This window comes from Physeter macrocephalus, chromosome 19 (assembly GCF_002837175.3).
Source record: "Physeter macrocephalus isolate SW-GA chromosome 19, ASM283717v5, whole genome shotgun sequence".
Taxonomy (NCBI): Eukaryota; Metazoa; Chordata; class Mammalia; order Artiodactyla; family Physeteridae; genus Physeter; species Physeter macrocephalus.
Genome location: NC_041232.1, coordinates 64,737,327 through 64,749,250, shown reverse-complemented (window position 1 = coordinate 64,749,250; position 11,924 = coordinate 64,737,327). Strand labels below are relative to the sequence as shown.

At 46.1% G+C, this 11,924-nt stretch overlaps 1 protein-coding gene across 1 annotated transcript in view; it reads left to right on the top strand.

The window, feature by feature from the left end:
- MRO (maestro) overlaps positions 1–7,886 on the top strand; it is a 24,209-nt gene extending 16,323 nt beyond the window's left edge. The window contains exons 4-9 of the mRNA XM_028480479.1: positions 502–604; positions 1,882–2,028; positions 3,093–3,275; positions 5,749–5,904; positions 6,982–7,089; positions 7,659–7,886. Of these exons, the coding sequence (XP_028336280.1) occupies positions 502–604; positions 1,882–2,028; positions 3,093–3,275; positions 5,749–5,904; positions 6,982–7,089; positions 7,659–7,712 (751 nt within the window). The 3' untranslated portion in view covers positions 7,713–7,886. The remainder of the gene's footprint in view (positions 1–501; positions 605–1,881; positions 2,029–3,092; positions 3,276–5,748; positions 5,905–6,981; positions 7,090–7,658) is intronic.
- The last annotated feature ends 4,038 nt before the right edge of the window (positions 7,887–11,924 follow it).

Here is an 11,924-nt window from a genome sequence, read left to right as displayed (position 1 = left end):
CTCCATACTGTTCTCCATAGTGGCTGTATCAATTTACATTATTCCCACCAGCAGTGCAAGAGGGTTCCCTTTTCTCCACACCCTCTCCAGCATTTATTGTTTCTAGAGTTTTTGATGATGGCCAATCTGACCGGTGTGAGATGATATCTCATTGTCGTTTTGATTTGCATTTCTCTAATGATTAATGATGTTGAGCATTCTTTCATGTGTTTGTTGGCGATCTGTATATCTTCTTTGGAGAAATGTCTATTTAGTTCTTCTGCCCATTTTTGGATTGGGTTGTTTGTTTTTTTGTTATTGAGCTGCAAGAGTTGCTTATAAATTTTGGATATTAGTCCTTTGTCAGTTGCTTCGTTTGCAAATATTTTCTCCCATTCTGAGGGTTGTCTTTTGGTCTTGTTTATGGTATTCTTTGGCACAGCGCTTTGTGTGACGATGCTTGTTAATGATGAGGCTTCAAAGAGTGTTTGTGGCTCATATGATGATTTGTTCTTCTTTTAGTTCCATGGACCAAACACAGAGAAGAATCCTGGACCAGCCCCTTTCCATCCCCACTGCCCAGCCCAAGAAGAAAAGGACATCAGTGATATCTTTCTTTTCCAAGGTCTGAGACAAATTATTATGAACAAATGTCCCTGCTCAGCAGCCACTTTTTGTGCTGGCTGTTCTGCCTTCGTTTGGTTCCTTCCAGTCCTTCTACTGAGGTTCCTTCTCCTGAAAAAAAAGTTTGATGACAGCTCTTTTAACACAAATAGGATGTTTATATGATAACAAGAAGATGAGCTGGGAAGAATTTAGCTTGCTGCGCACTTAATGATAAAAATATAGAATGAACTGCAGTGAATATTCAGAAATACTGATGAGACTTGGTAATCACCTGAATACCAAATAGGGCTGTGGGTCTCCTCTCCAGCCCCCACCCACTACTAAGGATGGTGAGGAAGTGGTTTGTTCTTGGATCTCGTCTGGATCTTGGTTCTGACTCCAGCACATGTTGGTATGTCCTGTGATGCACAGAACACCAGGACCTTCTTAGCATCAGGGTTAAATGCTCTAAAAACCTATCTCTTGCCTTGCAGTTAGAGTTTAGTCCTTGAAGTACAGATTTCTGCATCAGCCACACAGCGCTTCCAATTTGCATTATTTATGCATTTCTTTTCCTAATCTTAATTGCTCAGATGCTCGCATTCTGAGGTAGGACATCCATCAGGTGCCCTGAAATGCCTGTAGATGTGCTTTGCTAGTTGTGTCAAATGCTGTTGAGAGGCTGAGTGAGGTGAGCTCTGAGAATTGACCCTGGGATTTAGCTACACTGCGGGGGGAGGGGGTGGAGAGCGGGTATGGATGCCATCAACCTGATTGCAGAAGATTCAAGGGAGAATGGAGGAGAGGAGCTGAAGAAAGCAAGTATAGACATGTCTTTCAAGCTTTAGCTACAAAGTAGAGCAGAAAAATGGGGAAGGGCTGGGGGAGGGAGAAGGGTCAAGGAAACTCTGAGACAGGAGGAACACAGCTTACTTTGTCCTCTTAAAGGGATCCCTATTCTCAGATCACATCAACACTTCTAAAGCCCCCTTTTCTCAGCTCTGTCACACCCACAACTGCCTAGACACCTCTCTCCATAACGCTCCCAAACCTATCTCAACATTAGCTCTGCATTATTTTTCTCCACCCCTTTCCTCTTCCTCCATCCATTTCTTCATTATGTAGATCAAACTAATATATTCCCAGCAAAAACCAGATGTCTTTAGGTGGAGAAATTAGGATTAAAATTGAGCGGGCAACACAGGATTTTCTTCAGAGGGAGGGATCAGGGTTGGCGATGGGTAGGGTGTGACTCTGAACACTCCCAAATCAATACATTTTTGACTCACCACCCAGGTCTCTTGGAAACTGAAGCTCCAGAAGCAGGAGCCTCTGAAGAATGTGTTTTTCAACTTGGCAGAGAGAGCCTGGGACCCCAGGGTTAAAAAGCGTCATATGGCAATGAGAAGCCTGGGAACTATGGCCTGTGAGACCCCGGACAAGGTAGGAAGGGCAGGGCGCACTTGGCCAGCCCTCATGGCCTGGAGTCCTCAGCACTGGGATGGGGGGCTTCATGTACTAGTTGTCTACTGCTGTGTAACAGTACATCAGCGGCCTGGCGTTTATTATCTCACAGTTTCCTTGGGTCAGGAGTCCAGGTACCACTTCTCCTGGTCCCCTACTCAAGGTCTTGCAAGGCTGCCATCAAGGTGCGGGCCAGACTGCATTCCTTTCTGAAGTTTAGGGTCATCTTCCAAGCTCATGTGGCTGTTGGAAGAATTCATTTCCTTCTAGTTGTAGGACTAAGGTCCCTATTTCCTTTCTGAGTGGCCGCCCTCAGCTCCTTGAGGCCACCCTCTCACAACACAGCAGCTCCCTTCTTCACGGCCAGTGGGAGAGTGTCTCCCACTCCTGTCTGCTAGATGGAGTCTCATATAATGTAACGGAACCATGGGAATGACGTCCGTCACCACAGTCATGTTTGAGAGGCCACAAGCAAGTCAATGGCTCCTTACACACTCAAGGGAAGGAGATTGTACAAAGGCACACATGACTCATTTGGGGTCATCTTAGGGTCATCACACCTCAGGATCATCAGCCTTGGGAAACAGAGCTGCAGGTAAGATTAACACACAGCTGGACATCACCCTCCGGTGAATTTAATTTTTCTAATAATTAATGCTTGTTTAGTAAAAGATGTTTTCCCCACCTCTTCCGTCAGCATCTGTAAACTTAAGTGACCATTTGCCTTATCCCCTGTAAAGGTACCCAATGCACCCAGATCGCTAGATTGTCCAGGTCCACCACCCTCCTTGACGTGTCCTCCCCAGCCTCACCCACCCATAGGCCATGCTCCAGACTGCTCTCCTTCCAAGACCGAATTGGGCTCTTGGCTCGGGTTAACGGAAGCATTTGTACTTTGCTGAGAGTTGTGGCAGCAGGTGCTGAAGAAAGCCATGGCCTCTTAGTCCAAGTCCCGGGTTATTGGAAGATTAGGAGTGGAGATACTTTTCAACGCATGGGGAGCAACTCCTGTGCTGCTAATGCTTTCCAAACCTTGGTAACAGGTGAGAAAGTATAAAATGATTGTCCTGGACCTGCTGGTGCGTGGACTGTACGACCCCGTGAGTTCTGAAGTCATCCACGAGAGCCTGGAGACCCTGACCGTCATCCTGGGCAAGATCCAGGGGAAAGGCTTGGGCTCCTTCTTCGTAGACATCACCCTTCGGACCAGGACTTTGTTAGATGATGTAAGTGAGACAACGCAGGAAGATTCCAGGTTCTTAAAGTCAAATGTGAGCCCTGGTTGGCGTGTTGCTCAGGAAACAAGGCCTCTATTGTTCACTATTTATTAAGAAATCTTGTTGAGAGATTGGTACTGTGCTGGGGGTTATGGAAGACATGTAAAGACATGCAGGATTTCATCACCACTCCGCAAGGAGTTTTCACTGCAATAGAGCAGTGAGTACGTATACACTGATTATAGTGATGCACACGTGTACTCAATGCTCTCTTATAAATGTAACAATAGGAGTGGCTTGCACTTAGTGAGCCCTTACTTAGTGTGCTAGGCTAGGCAGGGTGCCGGGCACTTTACATGGGTTGTCTCATCTAATCTTCACAATGACCCTGTCAGGCAGGAACTGTTATCTTCACGTTATAGAGCAGGAAACCAAGGCCTAGAAAGATTAGGTAACTTGCCCACGGTTCACAGAGCCAGTAAGTGGATATGAAGCCAGGCCCTTTGCCCAGGGCCTGCACTCTTAACTGCCGGGTGACAAGGCAGGTGGAGCAAAAAGTGCACAGATACAGAAAACGCGAGGACTCAGAAGCTAATCAGTTAGCTTACCCCAGTTACACACACACACACACGCACACACATGCACACACACACAGAAAGATAAGACCTTTAGAACAGGGAACAGAGAGACAGGGAACTTGCACTTACTCACAGAGCGTCTTGCGTGAGTTCCCAACACCTAATTCCCCAGAAGTAACCCCGCGAAAGCGAGGTGCCTGCACCTCACGGGAGGAAGAGAAACCTCGAAATTATAAAACTTGGAGCATATCGAGGAGCTGCTGGGACATTTGCCTCTCCTCCCGCTCAGAGAGGCAGAGAGGCCTTTGCTCTGGGATGTAAACCAGCCCACTCCGGGGCTGGGAGAGGAAGGTCTCTACTCCACCTCCCTGGAATATAAGTAGATATCTCCGGGTAAGTGTCTCTAAATCTCTCTGGAGGTGCCATCTTAATGGCCAGGGCTTGTTTGCCATGCAAGTATTGTTTAAACCCAGGTCGACTGTAATTTTTGATCAGAAACTCCTTGTCATGGTGAAACCTGGGAATACTCATGGGGAGCTGTTTCTGACAGTTTGTATTCCTGTCTTAGTGCTCTTCACTGCCTGCCTGGGCTGTGCCCCATCAGGTGATTGTCAGACTCCCAGGGGGACAGGCACCCCATTATACATCTCTGTACATCTCACAGCGATAGGGTCATGCTTCAGGTAGAGTTAGGTCTCAATAAGTGCTTGTTGAATTGAATTAAACACATACAATTAAACACATACACATACACACACACACAGGTAGAACAGTGAAGAGAGTGCAACACTAAAGCAGTTTCTGTATGTGTCATGTGTGCTAAAAAATTGTTTTAAATACTTCAGAAGATGATCAGTGGTCTCCATGCTTGCTGAGTGTCTGTGACCCCCATTTCTGGGTGAGGAGGCCTGTCCCAGACCAGTCCTTTCTGGTTCACCTGGAACTGGACAAGATCAAGAAACACTGATATAAAAATCCCTTCACCATGAGTCAGGAGGCTGAGTTGCTACCCTGGTTCGCTGTTCCCTGATGGTGTGACTCTAGGTGAATCACTGAAATGCCCTGGGCCTCCATCTCCTCACCTGCGCAGGGAGATACTCGGACCAGACAGCTCCCCTGGGAGAGGGAGGGAGGGCCGAAGCCACTGACTTGCAGTCAGGGACAAACCAGCGCATCAGACCCAAAGCAGGGAGAGCTGGCAGGGCGTCAGGGAAGAAACAGAATTGTTATTTCTGCTGCAGGTGGGAGAAACTCAGACCAGGGTAAAGAGAGGTGGCCTGGCAAACATGCTGGAAGTAGTAAGCAGGGGCTGGGTCGAATGAATTATGGTGCAGCCAAAAAAAATCCCTTTTACGTATCGACATGGAAAGAGCTCCCAGAGAGAATGATGAAAAGTCAAGATGTATAACAGTGGGATGGTCCACATCCATTTGTTTAAAAATGTGGGAAAGCGCTATGTAATATATATTTCATTTTTTTCTTCTTTATCTTTTGGAGGAATCACACAAAATTTATGACTTTGTGGGGAGGGAAATTTGGTGGCAGGTGGAGAGGTGTAGGAAGGGAGACTTACTTTTTTATAAAACTTTTTAGTTATTTTGAATTTCGAACCAAGTAAATATAATCAATCTCCAAAATGTTAAGTAATGAAGAAAAAAGCTGGGAAGCTGGGAGTAGCACCAGTGAGCCCCCAGTCTAACCCTCTCGTCTGCTGAAGAAGAGGTTCACTGAAGACTCAGCCCGTCTCCACTCCGTCCTGGAGCCCGGCTGGCTGAGTGCCATAGACTGGATCTGATGTCCCACCTGTAACATGCAGCAAGGAACCAGGGCTGTGCTGTTCTCTGATGCAGCTGCCTTTTGGTACTGACGCGAGGTTTGTTGTTTTGTTCACGGGGGACCCACAGGAGAATGACAGCCTGAGATACTCGGCCTTTGTCTTGTTTGGGCAACTGGCTGCCTTTGCTGGGCAGAAATGGAAGAGATTTTTCACCCGTCAGGTGAAGCAGACTCAGGATTCTCTCCTGACCCATTTACAGGATAGGAATCCCCAGGTTGCCAAGGTAAGTCCGTGACTCTAACCAACAGCATGAAACCTCAATGCCGTTCCTCAAGGGAGTTGGAATGCAGCCCTGCCGAGCCGAGATGCCAGGCCCTCTGTTGCTGCCAGTTCAGTTACGGACACTCAGCCGTGTATCCATGTGAATCCTGGAGAAAGTGCCTCCTCGATGGCTAATCTCTCTCTGAGCAGAAGTGTTATTTTCCATTTGCTCTTGCCCCACTTGCCCGGTCCCAGCACCTGTGAATGCCAGATACAGTCAGGTTAATGGGGGGTGGGGGCACAGGGAGGTGCTGCTTGCTCCCTGGGGCAGCACCTCCTATCAGAGGAGATTTATTCATACCCGATTAGCTTTTGTCACTGCACCTGGTACAGATTTCCCACCCTTGGCTTCTTAGTTTCCTATGAAGCTTTTGTTTTATTCTTGGAGAAAATGTGTCCTAACGGGATTGGATCAACCTCGGGGCTGCTTTGGAGCAGGTGAGTGTTTCAAAACCATCAGGAGCAAAGGTTCCACCAAATCACCTCTCTTCTTTAAGGTCACGCATGAGGGAGGGGGAGAGAGAGAGGGAGAGAAAGGTTGAGATTGAATTTAGCAATCCAGCACTACTTTTTTTTTTTTTTTTTTTTTTTTGCACTACGCGGGCCTCTCACTGCTGTGGCCTCTCCCGTTGCGGAGCACAGGCTCCGGACGCGCAGGCTCAGCGGCCATGGCTCACGGGCCCAGCCGCTCCGCGGCATGTGGGATCCTCCCGGACCGGGGCACGAACCCGTGTCCCCTGCATCGGCAGGCGGACTCTCAACCACTGCGCCACCAGAGAAGCCCCCAGCACTACTTTGGATGAGACAATAAGGGCTGTGATAAAGTGTAAAGCTTTGCCCTCCCCACCAGCCCCAAATTATAGACATGGTCATTTTATAAGCATAAATCCTTTAAGATTCAAGTTTTCAAACTTCCTGGAAGTTACTTTCACTCTTAGTGGCCCCCAGACCACAGATTGGGTGCAACACTTTTCCTTGCTTGGGATTATACAACTCTCTAATATTTTTGACAATAAGCTGGTAATATTATTTCTCTCAGGCTTGCAAAACAACTTTTCAAGCCTGTTCTCCATATCTGAGACAGAGGAAGGACTACAGCTTCCAGAGTGAAGAGGATCAAAGGAACCCTAAACTCTGCCGGCAGCTGGTGAGTGAGCAAGGGCAGGAGAGGTTCTCCCAGGTTCCCTGCCCTCCCAGTGTTAATGCAGAAGGTGGTTGGGCACACCAGGGAGTTACCCCCCTAAAAAGACTCAGGCCAAGTATGTTTCAACTGTAATTGACCCATAATGTGATGTAAATGGCAAAACACCCAGAGGATTATGCATAAAATATATTGGCAGTTCCAGCTTAGATCGTTGGATGAAGTATATTGACAGTTCCAGCTTAGATCGTTGGGTGAAGTATATTGACAGTTCCAGCTTAGGTCGTTGGGTGAAATATATTGGCAGTTCCAGCTTAGATTGTTGGGTGAAGTATATTGACAGTTCCAGTTTAGATCATTGGGTGAAATATATTGGCAGTTCCAGCTTAGATCATTGGGTGAAACATATTGGCAGTTCCAGTTTAGATCATCATTTGGATAATGATGCCTCCTCCTCTGAGAATCTGAAGATTGTTTATCCTCATGTTCTGACTTTGACAACTGTCTACTCGTTCTAGAATCAAGGAGGTTTACTGACTCCCTTCTTCATGTGTCCCTTTGCCAATTTCTTTCAGAGCCACTATCATCCAGAGCTCCTGCAGTTCTTCTATGCAAATAAAATCCTGTAAACACAGAGCAGCAGGGAAATGGTTCCAGTGAACACATTGCTGGGGGCTGATATTCCCCCTTTTAACTCTTTGGATACTTCTGCTGCTTCTTGTGATTATGATAGAAAAGGGGATGTTGGGAGAGCAATTGATGGCAAAAAGTAATACTGTGGAATTGTATAATTACACCCAAAGGAAATTCTAAATAGCTTTTATATGTCTCATTTTCTCCCCACACAAATTTGATGAGAAGGTGCATACTTTAAAACATTTAAAGTATATGTAGGGCTTCCTTGGTGGCGCAGTGATTGAGAGTCCGCCTGCCGATGCAGGGGACATGGGTTTGTGCCCCCGTCCGGTAAGATCCCACATGCCGTGGAGCGGCTGGGCCCGTGAGCCATGGCCGCTGAGCACAGACCGGAGCCTGTGCTCCGCAACGGGAGAGGCCACAACAGTGAGAGGCCCGCGTACCGCAAAAAAAAAAAAAAAAAAAAAAAAAAAAAGTATATGTAGATTCAGTGCTTATTTCTCAGCTATTTTCTTATCTCTATCACCAATTTTTATTTTTAATTTTACTTTTAATTTCTAAGGCTTAGGAGAATAACTACTACCTGAAGTGTTTTGTTTTTTTTTAAAATCTGCTATTGATACTTTGCCATTTGCTATTAACACCTTTTCTTGGCGAGACCTATTTAAAGTTGGCCAAGGTACCAAGACGTTGGTGTGGAGGGCGATCATTAGCTTCTCATCATCTTCAACAGTCAGTGCCTCCAAGATCATTCCAAACAAGAATTAATAAAGAGAAAAAAAACGATGAACATGTGTTGAAAAACCTCAAGTTAATGGTAATGTGTGGAATAATAATAATGAATAACATATATTAAGAATGTTTGTAGTTTACTGGGCACTCTAAGCGCTTTGCGAGTATTGCTTAATACTCACAGCAAGCTGTGAGAAAGGTACTATTACTACCCTCATTGTGTAGATGAGAAAACTAAGGCACAGGGAAATTGACCAAGATGACCAGTAATTGATGGAGCTGGAATTCAAACCCTGACTTCTGGAGCCTACGTTCGGTCATCGCGTGATACTGCCTTGTTATGGAATAATTGACGGATGGTTAGAAATGTAAAAAAATAAAAGAAATTTTAAAAACCCGCCACTTCTGCTCTTCTGTTTGACTCAGTTAACTTTCGCTTTTGTATGTACTAAGTACACATTTTTATTTAATTTGTGAGCTAAGTGTACATTTTTATTAATCAGATCTTGGCTATTATGTCCATTTTTTGGTGATCAATCCTAGTTATAAGTAGGGTCACATTACTCTTATAAAAAGTTTCAAGAAAACTCTCAGAGTCCCTCTCACCTTCCCTCCAACCAGATTGCTACCCAAGCTTCTCCCAGAAATCCTGTTACTACCACTGAACTTGGCGTTTGGGTCGTACCTGGAACAACTATGTCCAGTATTGAAAATGGAAAACACAAGAAGGTCACACATGCTACAGAGGGATCTTAATGTCAGTCTGAGAACCAGGAGCTCAGTTTTTCTGCCCTAGCTCTCCAGGGACAGGACCATGTAACACAGATGAGGGGCGAGGTGTGTCCTAGAAGAGACGGGATGTGGGAGGTGGCCGAAGGGGCAGTTGGAGCCAGACATGAATGGGGTTTCCTTCTTCCTGGTTTGAAGCTTGGGTACTTGACCAGGAGCTCTTGGGAGTGAACCAGGCTCAGGAGTGAGCTGGTGAGATGCTTCTGAGCTAAGAGCCCTCTTCCTTCCTAGATGTGGGCCTGTTTGAAACTATGTTGCAAGGTTGGTTCATTCTAGAATCTGATGCGGTTCTAGTAAGTGATCAGTAAGTGGTGTGAGAAATGACTGCATTCGGCCAGCATTCAAAAAGGCAGGGGTAGAGCGGGGCAGGCAGGTTACATGCCCTAGAGTACAAACGTCTGTGCACTGAATGCCCCTCAGTTGATTAAAATTGTGGAAGACGCTGTTGAATTATTTGACTTTAAGACTTGTGGTAGACTGTTGCTTTGGTGGCCTCCAATGAATCATGCATCCTGATACTCATGTCCTTGTGTAAATCTCTCCCCTCAGATCTGGGCTGGCTTTGGGACCTGCTTTAACCATTAGCATGTTCTGGAAGTGCCATGTGCTAGTTCTAGGCTATGCTTTAAGAGCCCAACAGCTTCCTCTTTTGCAGTCTGGGTTAAGCCAGCTGCCATGTAAGAAGCCAGACTACCAGAAATGAAGAAGAATGTCTGAAGTCTCCATTTTGGAAGGAAGACCAAGCTAACCACACGGAGATGCCACGTGGAGGAGAACTGAGGAACCCAACTATACGGTTCAGCCACTCAGGATGGCTATTCTCTTGCTCTCTGTACATGCCCTGCTCGGCCAGACCCTGCTTCACTCACATGACTATCCAATCCTCTTAATTATAGGGCTTAATTAGCCCCTGGTAACCAATGAGCCCACCTGATGTCAATTCCGCCTATAAATGGTAGCCTCCTTCTCCCCTGAGTAGCAAGACTGCTGGCATGTCCTGCCTGGAGTCTGCCGCACACGGTGGGGTGTTGCTCCAGGACCCTTTGTGTAAGATCCCCCTGTCCAATAAACGTCTCTGCCGCTGTCTCCAGGCTCTTTCTTTGGCCTCAAGGCTGGGCAGCTACAAGGCTTGCAGGCCTGTGGGGTGCAGCCCAAAACCAACCCATGGTGAGGTCTGAGACCCAGACATATGACACAAGTTGGCCGTTCCAGCCAGACCCCAGTCGTTCAAGCTACTCCAGCTGTCATCATGTGGAAAAGAGACCAGCTGTATCCATCAAGCCCATCCCAAATTGCAGAATTGTGAGTAAGTAATCAAGTGAGTGTTATTTTAAGTCGCTAACTTTTGGGATAGTTTGTCACTCAGCAATAAGTAACCAAAAAAAAAAAAAAATTCCTTGTCACTAGTGTTGTCTTTTGGCCAGTTTTGTTTTGCTCTTAATAAGTCCTCTTTGAGTTTATACTTCTAGAAAGTTATGTCGTCATGGAATGTCAACATGGAGAGCAAGGGCCCATGCCTTGTTTTCCTTTCCGTATCTCACTGTATCTATCCCAGCACCCAGCACATAGCAGAAGATAAGGAAACATTTGCTAAATGACTGAATAGTTCCAAACTAGTGGGAATAGAGTCCAAACATCAGTTTGCCATTCTGGGCTCTCAGCCATGGGCTCACACTCTTCCTTTCCAGCTTTTTCTCTGTAACTCTCTTTGCTTCAGTGAAGTTTGGCCCATCTCTTCCCTAAACACTGCTGGGTCTCTTAGGTTCCCTGCCTTTGCTCAGTCTGTACTTTCTGCTTCGAATCCCTTCACTCCCACACCCAGGCACACTCACACGTACAAACACACACATCTCGCGTATATTTCTTGTCCCTACTCCAAGACCTGGGTCAAATGCCTGATCCCCTCAATCAGGGAAGAACTCGCATGTCTGAATGCCCAGAATATTCTAGCAATCTTCTGCCACTTAACATGTTTTACCTCATTTGAAAGTTTTTTAACCTACAGGTCTTTTCCCCCTCTGTTAGATTGAAGCTGCTAAAGGTTGTGCCCTATCTTGTATATTTTTGTATCTCCTATATGACCTCAAATGTGCTCAGTAGGTGCTTAGTAAATGAATGTTGATTGGGGGGAAAAGTCCGAAAGTCATCTGAAGCTATTGCCCCTTGGGAGGAGCCCGTTTTGACAAGTGATGGTGATCATGTCTCTCCTTATAACCAATTTACAGGTTACTTTTACGCTTATGTATTTAAAGTTTTTCTTCCCCCGTGAGATGCCTGTTAATCTGAATGCCAATCTAAAGACAGTGCTTTGACATTTCTTACTTTGAAACACTAGACACAGGACAGTTGAATGAATGAAAGAGAAAGGAAAGTTCAACTGCTACCATGCTAAGTGGTCAGGGAGGGGTGTGCATAAAACTTGGTCCCTGCTTTCAGGTCGCTCATGAAATCGGTCTTTTTAAAGGGAAAGGAGAAGGGAGAGAAAAAGACACAGAAGGAAGTTGAGGACCTAACAAGTGTGATCAGTACTGGTCATCGGTGTGAACAGAATCCTGGGAAGTAACTGAGGGAATGCTTTACACGTTATAAGAGCACTAGAGTGTGGTTTGTAAAGAGGAATGGGCAGCCCAGTAGGAGAGCCAGCAGGTAGTGTTGGTAAATAAGGCAGATACATATTTCTGCTC